Source organism: Lissotriton helveticus, chromosome 12 (assembly GCF_964261635.1).
Source record: "Lissotriton helveticus chromosome 12, aLisHel1.1, whole genome shotgun sequence".
NCBI lineage: Eukaryota > Metazoa > Chordata > Amphibia > Caudata > Salamandridae > Lissotriton > Lissotriton helveticus.
The window spans coordinates 171,287,131-171,303,794 of record NC_136073.1 but is presented as its reverse complement, the minus strand read 5'-3'; the positions used below and the strand labels follow the sequence as shown (position 1 = coordinate 171,303,794).

The window sequence follows — 16,664 nt, the reverse complement described above, 5'->3', positions numbered from 1 at the left end:
ATAAGGGGCTTGGGTTCGGGGTTGTGGGCAGAATCCAGACAGCGAGATGTTTAGTAGGAGATGTTGTTCAAGATGATCGGAGAGTTGTTTGTTGATAGCTTTCTCCACAACTTTGAATGAGATGGGCAAGAATAAGATGGGTCCTTAGTTACTGACATCTTTTAGTACTTGCATGTTTTTTTTCAGGAGAGCTATGATTTCTCCATGTTTACAGTTGTGCGGGAAGGTTCCACTTTGGAGGGAGGTGCAGATGATGGTGAGGTGGGAGCTGAACAGAGTTCCTCCTAGATTACAGATATGGTAGGGGAAGGAGTTGGTAGGGGATACGGAGTGGATTGTTCACATGATTTCAGCAGTGTCTTCTGTGGTGAGGGGTTTCCAAATAGGCCATGGTGGGCACTGGTTGATGAGTTTTTTTCTCTTGCGTCAGGGGTCGAAGTTGCTGTAGATGTTAAAAAGATGTTAGATGTTAAGAATTTTGTTCTGGAAAAAACTGGAGAGATTGTCACAGAGGTCTTGCGAAGGGGTGATGGAGGTAATGTGGGGTTGGAATTTTTTTGACGATGTTAAAGAGCTCTTTGCAGTTGTTGAAGCTGTTTTCCAGTCTGAGAGCTAGGGCTGTTTTTCTTGCCTCATTGATTTTTGTGTAGTATTTCTAGGTGCAGACTTGTTTTTCTAGCAGTGTTGTTCCAACTGGTTCTCCATCTTCTCTCAATCGGTTTGCAGCGTCAATTGGAGTTTGAGGTCCACGGTGTACCAGCTGGATTGGGAGTTCGTTCTTTAGTGTCCGACGTTGTTCAGGGGGGCTAGGGTATTTGTGCTGACAGTGATCCAATTGTTGACAGTTTTAATGTCAGCATGCAGGTCGCTGGAGAGGGTTGGCTAGTGGGATGTAAACGTGTTGGGGTCGAGGGTGTGACCTGCATTGTGGGTGGGGTCCTAGATGATCTGAGTAGGGCTGTGGAGTTGCGATCTTTTTGGTCTTCCAGATGTAATTTGAGGTCACCGAGTAAGATGAATTAGTTAGAGTTGATGGCGATGAAGTCTGTGAGGGGTTTGTTGAAAGTGGAGCATGGTCCGTGTGGTTGGTAAGCTAGGATGCCTTTGATGGATGTGGGGTTGCCGGTCTGAATTTGGAACTGCATGTGTTCCATTAAGGTTGTGTCCTCGTCGGTGGACATGGTGCAGGTGATGGGGTCCATGTGTATAAATGCAAAAAGAACAATTGATGGGACAGAATGTAGAGCAACGTCATACATTCCTTCCAGTACAAAGATCTGGGCCTAATGCCATCGTTTTTTGCTCCCCATGCCATTCCGGTTTGGACCCAGCCAAATGCAAATCAGTCTTGACCCTGCGCCCAATGGGAACAGTCCAGCCCGAACTGCCAGGCCAGGTCCTCCCTGAACTGGAAACAAGCATCCTAGGACCGCTTTCGGGCTTTCAGCCCTCATTAGCCAGGATAGCTTGACTCTAGTGGCATGGAGAGCACGGGACCCACGTCTGGGCATACCCGTCCCACTCGGGGTGACAAATGCAAAAACAATTGATGGACAGAATGCAGCATAAAGTCATACATTCACCCCAGTACAGAGATCTGGGCCTAAATCTATCGTTTTTTGCTCCCATGCCATTCCAGTTTGGACATTCCATTCCGTCCATCGAATTGTGTGTCTTTTGCTTTCTCGCCCTAAATCCAGCAGGTATGCCCAGACGTGGGTCGTGGGCTCACTGTGCCATTGGGATCAAGCTATCCTGACTGAAGAGGGGTGAAACCTCCAGCCCGAACTGCCAAGCCGGTCCTAGGATGCAGGGAGGAACTGGCTTGGCAGTTCGGGCTGGACTGTTCCCATGAGGCACAGGGTCAAGACTAATTTACATATGGCCAGGTCTAAACTGAGGTGACATGGTGAGCAAAAGAATGATGGATTTAATCCAGATCTGTTGACTGGGGGTGAATGTTTTGATTTGCATTCTGTGCATCAATTGTGTGTCTTTTGGGGTCCTTGTGTATGGCAGGGAGTCCGCCTCCTAGTTTGTTCGGTCTGTCCTGGTAGGAGATAATTAACCCGGTGGAATGACTATGGCGATGGTGGGTGCCGATGTGGGGTTTAGCCAGGTCTCTGTTAGGAAGATGTCCAGGTGTGCATTTCGATGGTGTTCAGATCTCTGTGGCGTGTTTGGTGAGAGATCTGGTGTTGGAAAAGCATGCATGCCAGAAAGTTTGAGGCGTGTGTGGCATGTGAAGAGTGCATATTTGTGAAAGTCAAATGGCAGTGAGTGCATGGAAAGGGTTCTAGCGGGGCAAAGCTCGGAAGGCGACATTCGTTGTGCCATGCGTGCAGGTTGGAGGCTGTAGCGTTCAGTCGGACCAGGGTCCGTGGTGCTGGGCGCAGTACAGGCACGGACAGGCGCAGTCAGGCTTTGTCTTTGGTGTGACAGCAGCGTAATCGTGCAAGTGGGCGCTATTAAGTATTTCCTGCGAGGGGGAGGGATGAACGGGGGTGGGGCTAGGGAAGGGCAGGTCAAAGGAGGCAGGAGAAGACATGCAAAGAGATGCAGGTAGGGAGTGGGGAGGCAGGAAAATGCAGGAGGTGGGAAAGCATGGGCGTAACAGGCTTGAAGAAAAAGCAGACACTAGAAAAAGGGTGAGAGGCACAAAGAGAGGGTGGAGAGTTGAAAAAAGGCACAAAAAGAGAGTGGGGCGGGGAAAACAGGCAAAAAGAGAGGGTGGAAAATGGGCACAAAGAGAGTGAAAAGTGGAAAAGCGATCATAGAAAATGTCACAAGGAGGCATAAAGGAGGAACAAAGATAGAGAGTGGAAAAACTGTCAGGGAGAGAGAGCGAGAGAGAGAAAAAACGGGCACAAGAGGCCCAAGGGAGGAGAGTGGAAATTGGAAAATGGGCACAAAGAAAGACAAATGGACGGAGAGTAGGGTGAGGGGAAAGAGCAGAGAGTGAGCGAGAAGGAGCAAAAGAACGAGGTGGGGTCTTGAGGCAGCAAGGCTAGGTCCGTAAGGGTCTTAGGCTGGTCAGAGAACCAGTCCAGTTACGTGGGAGCTGGGGCCTGGGCACCTGGTAAAGGGTGTCTGGAGGGAAAAGAGATGTCCCCTTCATGAGATGATTTTAGACCAGTGGTTCTTAACTTTTTGATTTCTGTGGACCCCACTTAATCATTACTGGAATCTAGGAACCCCCAATGAATCATTATTGGAAGCCAGGGACCCCAACTAAGTTATTACTGGAAGACATGGTCCCCAGTTTAAGCAATTCTGATGATTTGAACCGAAAAACAATACACAAAAATACAGACAAAAGCATTCATCAAACAAAATAAAAAATGATTAATTATTTTATTTTGCTTACAAATGTAGGAAGCTGGCTCTTTATATAATGTACCCAAAAAAGTTACATGGTGTAAAGAGTCCAGGCACCCCTTATTGGTTTACAGAGGTAAAAATATTCACACTAAATGCTCTCTTATGTGGTAGTGTGGGTGAGCAGTTTAGGCATATCAGAGGATTTTGCTAAGCATTTGTTGTACTCACAGAAGAGATAAATGAGACACACTCAAGAAAACCTCCGAGACCAATTAGAGAAATTTTTCATATTTTTATATACATTTTGATACCAAGAACTTCGTTATCATGTAAGTACTTTTGTAAATATTGGATTTCACAGATAAGTAAATAGTTCACCTAAATGCATCTTAACATAACAATGCTTTGCTTGGGGAAAAAGGTATATGTTGCATATAGTTATTCTCGGTCGGTTTCTGGGAGTCTCCTTTGGGACTTAGGGCCATAGGGTGCCAAGGTCCAAAGTACCACCAGCAGTTACTCGTAACCTGCCCTGGGGGGGACTCGGAACGTTGATACCCTGCTGTGGCACTCGGGTGCAGAGTGGATTGGTCGGCTGGGCTCTGTGCATCCTAGGTCCTTGCGGTTGTTGGTCCTGCGGGCTGCAGAAATCAGGGCAGCTAGCCTACTCTGGAAGTGGGTCTCTATGGTGCTGACGTCCCTTGATGACTGTTCGGTCTCAGTGCTGTAGAGTCCCAAATGGACTTAAAACAGGCCTTGACTGATGCAAGGGGTCCGGTGCCTCAGGTATTGGGGCCGTGCGGTTCTGGGTCATCTCACTCAGTGGGGGGACAGATCTGACCATCAGGAGCACAGGTACTTCTCTGGGGGATTAGGGGGGGCGCTGCATCAGGCTGGTCGGAGAGCGACAACGTGGTAAACCAGACTCAGGGGAGTAGCTCTTCTACTCCAAGGGAGACTGCTGGCAATTTGTGAAAGACTGGCAGTCTACCGGAGCTCTTGGTAGTCGCTCAGCTGCACGACCAGTCACTCAGTCACAATTGTTGAGACTGGTGCAGTCAGGGTTTGGCACCAATAGTCCACAGTAGTCTTCAGTTCTCATTGTTTCGTGGCTCTTCTTACTCTTTTTCTTTTGGATCGATTAAAACTAAGTTACTGGCAACAAGGGTGCCTCCTAAACACTCACTTTAGGGGTGTTAAGGGGAGTGACAAGTAGCAGCCAATGGGCTAATATCCTTTAGGGCGACTACACCCCATATATGACCACTTACTGCGGGAAGTGGGCTTAACCCTATCTTAGTGAGCCTAATTCCACCAAAAACCAAGATGGTAGAATTCTAAGTTTTGTGTTAACATCAGGTTGCCCACCATAGGAGTGGGGCTAGCCTGAAGGGGAACTCACCACCTGACTAGCTAATTTTCCTGGCTGTCCTACTGCCAAATGCGCTGAGGGAAGGTCTGTCTGGGGAAGCCTTGGATAGCACAACACAGGTGGCAAGGTCTTTGAAGCCTCCTGCCTTGATATGCGGATTACTTAGCCATCCTGCTTGGAGGAGGTGACAGCACCTCCGGCCAGAGTAGGAATTGTTTCTGTCCTCTGTGAGGGTGGCCTTACCCGCAGGGTGTCGGAAACCAGTCTGTGGTGGCAGGCTGGTTTACACCAATCAGCCAGTACACTCGTAGTTGGTAAGTTTTCAGGGGCACCTCTAAGCTGCCCTCTGGGTGCATGTATTAATAAATCCATCGCTGGATACAGTGTGGGTTTATTAATATGAAATGTTTGATACCAAACATCTCTAGTTTTAGTGAAGCCATCATGTAGCTAGGAAACCCATGAATACCTGTGTCCAGCACATGTATTTAAAATGGCTTCCCTGTTCACTTTTAATATCTAAAAATCGACTTAGATGCCACAGGGTCATATCTGATCATGCAGATATGTCCACACATGTAGTATTGTGCACCCTGCCTTAGGGCAGTAATGCCTGCTGTAGGGGTGACTTATCTACGCTGTATGCAGTGTCTGCAAGCATTGCACACAGGAGCTGTGCCATGTCGAGTCCTCACTTTTCTCTACACCATGTCACGCAGCCTGCAATGGCAGTGTGCACAAGTGTGCGGAGGGGTACCTTAGGTTGGCTCAATACATGCTGCAGCCCTTAGGGGCCCTCTTTAGCCTCCCTGCCCTAGGTATCAGGTGTACCATTTACTGGGAACTCACAGGGGGCGCTTAAGGTATTCCCAACTGGGGGATCAATTGTACAATTTTAAGGAAATATCTGGCCCTGGGGACCTGGCTAGCAGGAACCCAGCGCACTTCTGTCAAAATTGCATTGAAGACCAGGAAAAAAGTGGTTGTTACAGAGTAAAAAAAGGGCACTTTCCTACAACAAACAAATATCGGGGGACAAAATCTAAATGTTATTTTTAATACGAAGGTTGGAGCTTTTTTAAATTCAACTGATGCCACCCATCACCCATATAATATTCTGCTTGAACTTACACTGCTTTCACAAATCAATCCAAGGATTAGTCTCCAATTTCAAATTCCTTCACATTTACCGAACATTTTAAAATGTTCAATTTTGCTTCTACATTTACATACACTTTATTAACATGTTAATATTATATAATTTTTCAAGCAGTTGCAGACTCCCCCCCACCCAAAACCCTTTCCCCCCGGCGTAAGATTTGTGGACTCCTAGTGAATCCCTGAGCACTGGTTAAAAGCCACTGATCTGGACATCAGACGTTTTAATAAATTCAAGATAAAGGGCAGGTACCAAATGTACGTTGGGAAGATGTTGTCAGCGTTCGAGTGATCATCCTCTGTGCGGTTGTAATCTTTGTCAGGCATGGTCAGGGCATCAGAATCGGACATGAAAAGAACTGCCATACAGCAAATCTCTGGGACCTTGGGAAGTGCTCAGCCAAAGGTACATTGTCAAAACATTTGAAGTCTTTTGCCCTGGCCACTCAGTCTCTGCGGAGGGCAGATGGGAAAATTAAACTGACTCCGTGAGTAGAGTTGGAAATGGCATTGAGGACAGCATAAAATATGCAGGGATTGGCAACCTGAAAGGCATAATATTCCTTAGAAGCAGCACCAAGGCTGGAGCCCCTAGAGATGCAGAACTGGGTGGTAAATAGGATCGGACCCAGAGAGTCACTAAACCTGCAGTAGAAGGACCACCTATGGGAAGTAGCCCAGCGGTCACAGGATCATCCTGAAGAACTCCAGCACGGCCTTCTGTCAATACCTTGACCTCAGCAAATTTGGACGAACGAATAGGGAATTCTTACTTATTCTTTTTAATATTGGAATTAGCTCCAAATTAAAGAAAGAGACCAGCATTCAGGTTAGGTATAAAGTTTACTAATGGTCCCAGGACTAGGCCAGTTTTCCAAAGGAGGACGATGACTTTTCATTCCCATGGAGTTTTTAGTGTGTTTTAGGGTTAGATGTCTTAGGAGATTGTTCCCCATCAGTTGACTTACCTAAATTTGAGATGGACTGCTTTAGCATGTTCTTGCAGGCTTTGAAAAATTACTTGGCCTTCCTCTCCCAGATTTCTTTCAGGTGCATCAAGGAACAAAGGTCAAGAGGCCTAGGATTTGTGTTTGGATCCAAGACACCATATGGAAATATCATGCTGGTCCAATGAGGATCACCACAAAGCAGTTAACAATTCCAGTGCCTTGAGACCCTCGCAGGTGATTGATTGACTGACTGATGGGGACATTTGGTTTTGGCATCTTCTACAAAAGGGTTTTTATTTTCCAAAGAGACAATTGACCTAGCTACTGTCAAAGTGGAAAAACTTTGTCAGTGATTCACTGAAAAGAGCTATGGGCCTGTGTCGATGAGCTGCAGGAAAAGGACGTGCCGCTAATCGGCACCTTACATGTCCCGATATGACTGCATTCTAGGTGGGCATAGACAGCTTCAGCCACACAGTGGCACCTGACAACATTGGACAGCTATTCCTTGGGGGAAACATTTCCGGGTCCAGTCTGCTGCCAGAGGATATTTATAAGGTAAGGAATCTGTGGGGGAAAAAAATTACCATGACCCCTTATTTCAGCCCTGTCTGCATACCTCTCTTGTGAATTTGGGCCAGGCAGATGGACTCCTGCAACAAACAACTTGTTAGGAGGGGAATCCATTTCAACACACCCTGAAAGGGAGAAAGGGAGACCGAATTAAGGAAAAATTGTATCCAAGGTGATGGGAGGAGAGTCAATAGAGTGAAGGAGAATGATGGTGCCTTTAGTTTAAAGGAGGAAATAAACTAGAGAGAGAAGGGAGAGCATAACAAGGAAATAAAGTATAACAGGGTATTATGGAGAAAGAAGATAAATAATGCAGAAAAGTGAGCACAAGAATTGAGCACAAGAATTGATCAGAGATGGAAATTATGGCAGAAGAAGAAAAGGGATAAGGGACAAAGTAGAGTGACATTAGTAGAAAGCAAAGGCAAGAAAGAGCTAAATGAAGCGAATGGGAGCAAGACAGAAATTGAACAGGAAGTTATACTGGAGATCATCAGAACTATTAAGTAGTGTAGGAGCGTGAAAGGAAGAGCAAAAAGTGGACCATCCACACTCACCTTTCCTCTTCAGTGGAGTCTGAGCAAACGGCTGCAGTCCAAGCCTGGCAATTGTCCTACGACAGAAAACAATACCACAGACTATGAGCAATGTACAGTTGGAAAAAGGGGGAACTGCGCTACATATCTCCCCCTGCCCCCCCAACAACTGATCATCGTCTATGGAAAACACAGGTCTACCACTTCAAATTGATGCACATTCTAGCTCTCATTAAAGTGCATGGAGTCAGTCACAGTGCCCGGAGAGAGATGGTGAGTCAGAGTGAAAAACAATTAGGCGGGGTGACAGATAAGCAAGATGTATGTCATCAGGATTTGGAGCTGTAGCCAGAATAGAGTGACACAACAGCTCAGGACTTGGAAATCAGTAAGAATTTGGTCCGAAACAAACCTAACTTCAGTTGAGATGTTGCACACACAGAATTCCTCTCATGAGGCCTCAGCGGTGCAGATATTTAGAAAGCTTCAATGACAGAAACTACAATTCTGCAGACCACTGATGCCAAGATGCTGGAATGGAGCTAGAGGTGCCACTTCAACATCAGCTGAGTTCCATGAAGGCACACTGACTGACAGTGGAGGCAGGCAGGTACTAACCACATAAATTTTTCTTCAAGACACAGGTTACAGGCTCCGGTTAATCAATATAAATAAAACCTCATCAGGAGCAATGATGTAGGTTGGCACAGCCAAGATCTAAATTTATCTCCGAACACAACAAAGCACACAGGTCTGACAACGCCCGGAAAAACACTAGTCTAACAAACCATGGTGAATATAAAACAAATATCAACATCATAAAGCATGATCAGTGGTAAATCTATGGACAAGCAATATAGAGAGGATTTGATCACGCTCTATAAAACGTTCAAAATAAATAAATAAATAAACCCGCAAAACCACCATCATGCAGCCCAATTACTAATGATCATCCAGAGGGTCATCAAGGGCGTACATTCACAACTACACCCCCACAGGGAATAACATGTATTGTATTCACACAGGCAACAAACAGGAAACACAAATCATTTGTGAGGCTGAGTCGGACAGGGAACCCCCACCAACAAATAGGCAAACAAGCCCAATGGAGCCATACCCTCCACAAACATCCTACCAATGGAGCCATAAGCACACAAACAGGCTAGCATTCCACACAGATCAGCAACCAATAAATCACAAATGTAAGCACACAGAATACAAATTAAGAATTGCCCTACAGATAACAAGCATTAACAGAGCCACTTACATCAATATCCATACCTCCACCGAGAGGTAATAAAACACATGAGGTTAGAAGAGAAAGGAGTAGTAACAATTTTTCCATGGGCGGCCATTGAAGATGAATTGCTGAACAATATGAAAATATTCCACATAACAAAGTCATCCTGTTGAAGTAAACATTGGAAGATTCCCGGAAAAAGACAGAACACAAAGTAATATAACTAAGACCAGGAAATGTTGATGGCAAAACATGGCACCAGCAGCCCAGGGTGAAACACCAGTCACTTTGTCATATGTAGTAGGACGGGGTGTACAGGAAGGGGTTAACCCGGAACACCCTGCCTTAAAGACCAGAGGTCTTATACATGTGAAAACGAGCCTGCATACACGTCTTAAAAATGTAGCAGAGTGAGTACTCTGTCTATCGGAATCCGACAATACAATACAAGTATACACTTTTTGAGAAACAATAAAAAGTTCAAAATTTGAATGTATTCTTCTTTTATTCTTGGAAGATTGCCCAACCAACACGTGTTTCGTCTGGGTGAATAAACCTAGACTTCATCAGGGCTGTAAGGATAAGCAGTAAAAACAACAATGTCTAAGTCACATGAATATAGCAGTAAACACAAAATACTATCAATGACGACAAATGTGGATGGGTGAGCACCAAAGGTGGGTAAAAAGTGACATCATTGTGAGTAAACAACATGTAGGTGTGAGGTGATGCGTCGCGGTGACTGGCCCAACTAAGTGGTGATATACACAGGTGGGGGAATTGCAAAAAGGTAAATCAGCATTACCACCATAGGTAGAGACACAGACAAGTAATTCTAAGAATTTGGAGAAACTGGATTCAAAAAGACAGAAATTGGGATATACAAAGAGTCATGTGAGAACGGAGGGAGAGGGAGACAAAAGGAACGTGTAGGAGCGCCGGAGAGTTACGTGGTGGGTCAAATTAAGAGAGAGAAGATGCAGTGAGTGCACAGTGTAGTGAACTTATAGGGGAACCGCACTAGGACATTGCAATTGATCAGCTGCAGCATACTCTGACAAACGTGACAGTGATCTACAGGTCTAAAAAGTAAGGAACGAGGTTCCGAAAAAGAGGGTCCTACCTTGAGGCAAGTGATGGAGATCTGATATCTGAGGGAAATAAATTGTGAGGGAGATGACAGGATCAGATGGAGGGGTGATGGAGACAATGAAATAGGTGGAAAGGAGCGGAGCTCACCTCTCTGCTGGTTGTACTTCCGTCCCAGCTGGAACAGGCGGTTGAGTAGAGTCACGAACTCCAGATGAGGGTTCAGAAAAGTGTTACAACGAAATCTACTATAAAAGTAAAAGCCAAGTGTGAGGAAGAACTGTGGGGAGGTAACAGACTGAGTGGACAGAACAAGTAAGTATGTCCTCTCACCTTCCAAATGGTTATCTTAAGGCTCAAGTCACTGGGATGTCAAATAAGTGGTGTGGGCACAAATATGGTGCACCACGAGAGATCCAAATTATTAGTCGAAACAGCCAGAGGACTGGCAAGGCTGTAACAAGAAGAGTAACAACTGTCATCCCATTGAAGTGGGAATACGTCAAAGAGATAAAGGGCAAATCCGACATGGTCCAGTAGGCCATAAATCATCTATAAGGTTAGCCGGAATCTCACCCGCTCCTGTGCGTGGGGCTTTGAAGAGCAGCTAATCTATACCAACACTACAAATGGCATTTACACAATGAATCCCACATGTATATTGGAATGGGTAAGTAATCTGTAATAAAGATACTTAACTGTGGTAGCAACATCCCCACAAGAGTCCAGTGGAAGGCACATCCAGGTTTGGATGTGCGCGGTAGTAGTACGTACCTGAAAGCACAAAATCGTGCTGCAGTCAATGAGGGAGTAACCATATTCATCATCAGCTCTGGAGGCGTCAAAATGAAGGTTCCCGAGATGCCTGATACGAGAGTCAGGTGAGTTAGGGGGAGGCTGTATCAGATCTTCTATGGCATGATAAGCCCAGAGGGACCCAACAGCGCAAGAGAAATAGGGTTCAAAGAGGTAACGCTACCGTGCAGACTAATTAAAAAGTACCCGAGGTCCCAAGTTGATTTGTAATCAAAAAGAGTAAGCAATCCGAGTAATAATTTTTGAATGCTTCAGACAAAAACCAACAATGTATTAGGAACGATTCAGAGAGGGGCTTCACAGCTTCCTGGAAACATAACATAAGAGAGAACACCACAAGAAACACAAACCTGACCAAGCGAGTACACTGGCCAAACGAGGACGATCACAGCGTCTGGGACCGGAAGACAGTTCCCGGACGTGGGCGGGCGATATATAGTAGTCAATAAAAAAGGAACTAGACCGCTAACCAAATGTAAGCGGAAGAGAGTATGTTTACAATGGTGTAGAGACAGAGGACTCACCACGAGCCCGGAAAGAGAAAAGGGATGTAAAAGTTAACAGTAAGATGGGACAGCAATGGGTCTTCAAAGCATTATCAGGTTTCAAGGTACATACAATGCAGAATTGGGATTTAAGTCTTTCATTTGTATACTCCTATCATCTCAATGTTGATACTGACTATTCAATAGTTAGTGGACTTAAGTCCAAGTCCAAATGGACACCTATACTACCCGGGGGCAACTCCATGGACTTTTTCCAGAAGTTGGTTTTGGCAGACCTTGACAAATATGAACAAAATAAGAGATCTCACAGAGCCCACCACACAGATAATTTAATGCGAGGGGAAAACAGGCCCGGACTCATCTGTCCTCTAACAACGAGATAATAATTAGAGAGGCTGATAAAGGGGGCAACATTGTGGTCATGAACAGGGAGGACTATAACAGCGAGATCCTTACAGAACTGGCGGACGCCAATTGCTATGCATCACTGCCTACAAACCCCATATGGCCACTCGTCCTGAATATCAATGGACACCTTAGAAACTGGTACTCTGAAGGGCTTCTCAGTCAAGAAGAGCACCTGGTACCTGAAGGTACACAGAGCCACTTTCCCTGTTCTATACAGCCTGCCCTAAGGGCACAAACAACTCCCCTTTCCCCCAGGAAGACCAATTGTTTCGTGTATAGGTGGGCCAACTGAACAATTAGCGGAATATGTGGATTTGTTTCTGAAACCGATTGTCCCTCCTACATCAGGGATACTAAACACATACTCAGCCTCCTAGCAGATCTAACTTGGCAGGAGGACATTATTCTGGCCACTCTAGATGTTGTCTCCCTTTACACCAATATTCAACCGAATTTTGGCATGCAAGCAATGGATTGGCATCTCAGCAAAAGACGAGCAGCTCAATGGCATCACACCAGGATGCTCATGTCAATGACCGATTCGATTCTGAACAATAACTATTTCCTATTTGAGGGACAGTGGTACAAGCAAACACAAAGGGTGGCCATGGGGTCAAAATTTTCCCTGTCTTTTGCCAATCTCTTCATGGGATATTTCGAACATAAATGGATTTGGGATCAGAGGGGCAACACCTTCACCAATACATAGTCTACAAGGGGCGTTACATAGATGACTGTGTCCTCCTCTGGTCTGGGACAGAAGAAAAGCTAAAAGAGATCTACAACTACAAGAATTCCATTACACTGGGGGTGCAATTCACACACCATCATAGCAAGCCACACACTGTCTTTCTGGACATTTAACTGTATATCAGCAATGGCTCCTTGCACAGCAAAATTTACCGCAAACCTACCTCGTGCAATGCTATTCTCCATGCGGACAGCTCACACTCCTCATACCAAATTAGAGCCATCCCTTTTGGTGAATTTACCGGAGCCAGGAGGACTTGCAGCGAAGAACCTGAATTCCTCTCCTGCCCTGACACTATGAAGACCAGATTCAGAGAAAGAGGGTATAATCCTGCCACCTTAGCAAGAGCCGAACGCTGTATTCTGAGACCAGGAATGAGACCCTCAAAGATAAAAGCTATACACCACGCCTCAATCAACCTGTCAGACTGGTCACTAATTACAATGATCGGACACTCAATCTAGTGAAGAGCAAGAGACAACATTGGAGTACACTGATCAACGTTTGACACAATTTACTGCACAAACCCCTCAGATCACCTACAGAAGAGGCAAAACACTAAAATGTGTTCTGAGCCCTACTGTTCCCCCGTTAACACAACCGGTAACTGGCTCTCTCAACACACACAGGGCTTCCACAAAGGCTGCTGTTGTGGCGTATGCAGATGGGCTAAGGACACACAAGATTTCCATGGACCAGATGGATATGAATACAAAATCAAGGCTCGTATCAACTGCAATACCAAGTATGTTGTATATATAATCATCTGTAAATGCAACTTACAATACGTAGGAAGCACCATCCGGATGCTAAAAGAAAGAATTAGCGAACACGCCAGGGCTCTGAAACAGAGCAATGATAAGTACCCCATGGCAGTTCATGCCATGACCTGCAAGGCCCAAGGCACATACAAACAACTCTTGTTCTTTGGGATAGAACATGTTCCACCCAAACCACAAGCGGGTAACAGAGAATTACTTTTGCGCCGTACTAAGGCAACATGGATCATGTGCTTAAAAGCAGTGGACCCCGGCCTAAACACTGATCATGAGATGCAATATTTCTTGGGGGATTTGATTTCTAGATCCTTATGTCAGTGTCAATGATATTCTGACCCCGGTATTTGTCACAATTGGCGGGAATAATGTATGGTCATGTGATGTCATACTGCTGAATATGTACTATCTTAAGTTTGGGTGTCTTCCTCTGTAACCGAGACTGATTCCTGTGACTACCATGATTCTGTCCTCTTGATGTACTGCGGATAGATGCATATACCTTTGTGTTCTACTGCTTCATAACAGTAGAGATTATCCCACATTGTTCCAATGCGCTTGACCAGTGCCCTCAACCTGCTTCTTGGTCATAATCTCCCTGTGCGAATTAATGTATTTGTCGTGCATGGAAACTTTGAGAAAGTGTTTTGTCTGTATCATAATTTTACACTGTTAATGCAAGGTATGCTAATTCACTTAGCACTTAAGCGTTGTACTGTGAATATTACCATATAAAACTGATAGGAGTATACTAATGAAAGACTTACATTCCAATTCTGCACTGTATGTACCTTGACACCTGATAATGCTTTGAAGACCCCTTGCAGTCCCATCTTACTGTTGACTTTTACATCCCTTTTCTCTTTCCGGGCCCGTGGTGAATCCTCCGTCCCTACACCATTGTAAACACACTCACTTCCGCTTACATTTGATTAGCGGTCTAGTTCCTTTTTTACAGACTACAATATATTTTGCCCGCCCACGTCCGGGAACCGTGTTCTGGTCCCAGACGCTGTGATGGGCCTCGTTGGATTAACGTACTCGTTTGGTTAGGTTTGTGTTTCTTGTGTCGTTCTCTCTTCTGTTTTGTTTCCAGGAAGCTATGCAGCCCCTCTCCGAATCGCTCCTATTACATTGTTGGTTTTTGTCTTGAGTATTCAAAAATTAATTGCTCAGATTGCTCACTCTTTTTGATTACCGCTCAACTTAGGACCTCGGGTACTTTTTAATTAGCCCGCACAGTAGCGTTACCTCTTTGAACCCTATTTCTCTTGGGCCGTTGGGTCCCTCTGGGCTTATCATACCATACGAGATCTGATACAACCTCTCTCTAACTCACCTGACTCTCTCGTATCAGGCATCTTGGTACCCTTCATTTTGACGCCTCTAGGGCATATGACAGATATGGTATGGCCCTCATTGGCCACAGCACGATTTTGTGCTTTCAGGTACATACTACTACCGCGTACATCCGAACCTGGATGTGCCTTCTACTGAACTCTTTTGGGGCTGTCGCTACCACTTTTAAGTATCTTTATTAAAGATTACTTACCCACTCCAATATACGTGTGGGATTCATTGTGTCAATGCCATTTGTAGTGTCGGTACAGCTCATCTGCTCTTCAGAACCCCACGCACAAGAGCGGAGCGGGTGAGATTCCGTCTAACCTGATATACGATATATGGCCTACTGGACCATGTCAGATTTGCCCTTTATCTCTTTGACGTATTCCCACTTCAATGGGATGACAGTTGTTACTCTTCTTGTTACAGCCTTGCCAGTCCTCTGGCTGTTTCGACTAATAATTTGGATTTCTCGTGGTGGACCATATTTGTGCCCGCACCACTTATTTGACATCATCCCACTGACTTGAGCCTTAAAATAACCATTTGGAAGGTGAGAACACATACTTACTTGTTCTGTCCACTCAATCTGTTACCTCCCCACAGTTCTTCCTCACATTTGGCTTTTACTTTTATAGTGGATTTCGTTGTCATACTTTTCTGAGCCCTCATCCGGAGTTCGTGACTCTACTCAACCTCCTGTTGTAGCTGGGACGGAAGTACAACCGGCAGAGAGGTGAGGTGAGCTCCGCTCCTTTCCACCCATTCCATTGTCTCCATCACCTCTCCATCTGATCCTGGCATCTCCCTCACAATTTGTTTCCCTCAGATATCAGATCTCCATCACTTGCCTAAAGGTAGGACCCTGTTTTTCGGGACCTCCGTTCATTACTTTTTAGACCTGTAGATCACTGCCACTGATCAATTGCAATGTCCTAGAGCGGTTCCCCTATCAGTTCACTACACTGTGCACTCACTGCATCTTTGTTCTTTTATTTTGACTCACCACGTAACTCTCCGGCATTCCTACACTTTCCTTTTGTCTCCCTCTCCCTCCGTTCTCACATGACTCTTTGTATATTCCAATTTCTGTCTTTTTGAATCCAGTTTCTTCAAAATCTTAGCATTACTTGTCTGTGTCTCTACCTATGGTGGTAATGCGGATTTACCTTTTTGCAATTTCCCCACCTGTGTATATCACCACTGAGTTGTGCCAGTCACCGTGACGCATCATCTCACACCTACATGTTGTTTTCTCACAATTATGTCACGTTTTTACTCACCTTGGGTGCTCACCGATCCACAGTTGTCGCCATAGACAGTAACTTGTGATTACTACCATATTCATGTGACTTAGACATTGTTGTTTTTACTGCTTATCCTTACAGCCCTGATGAAGCATAGGGTTACTCACCCAGACAAAACACGTGGGCAATCCTCCAAGAATAAAAGAAGAACACATTCAAATTTTGAACTTTTTATTGTTTCCCAAAAAGTGTATACTTGTATTGTATTGTCGGATTCTGATAGCCAGAGTACTCACTCTGCTACATTTTTAAGATGTGTGCGGAGGCTCGTTTTCACATGAGAATAAGCCATATACAGCTAACAAACAGACCGGGGAGGTGGCAGGATGATACAGCCAATCCCACAAATCATCAGTGAGCAGCAAAAAAATGCCCAATGCCCTCACGAACCATCAGCCCAAGCTCCTCTATTTTATGAGTGTGGATGCCCCTGGGTGACCGAGCCCCTGTATCTGATCAGGTTCAAAGTTTCAGAATCGACAGCAGATCGGGGAGGCAAGGAGTCCAAGCCCAATGT

General features: G+C 45.2%; 1 protein-coding gene across 2 annotated transcripts in view; it reads right to left on the bottom strand.

Moving 5' to 3' along the window:
• Positions 1 to 16,664, bottom strand: part of LOC144797839 (P2R1A-PPP2R2A-interacting phosphatase regulator 1-like) — a 93,485-nt gene that overhangs the window by 13,227 nt on the left and 63,594 nt on the right. The window contains exons 7-8 of one of the 2 annotated variants that reach the window (XM_078668646.1): positions 7,932 to 7,987; positions 7,421 to 7,499 (exon numbers count right to left, since the gene is read on the bottom strand). In XM_078668646.1, the coding sequence (XP_078524772.1) occupies positions 7,421 to 7,499; positions 7,932 to 7,987 (135 nt within the window). The remainder of the gene's footprint in view (positions 1 to 7,420; positions 7,500 to 7,931; positions 7,988 to 16,664) is intronic. The other variant, XM_078668645.1, reaches the window with a different exon arrangement.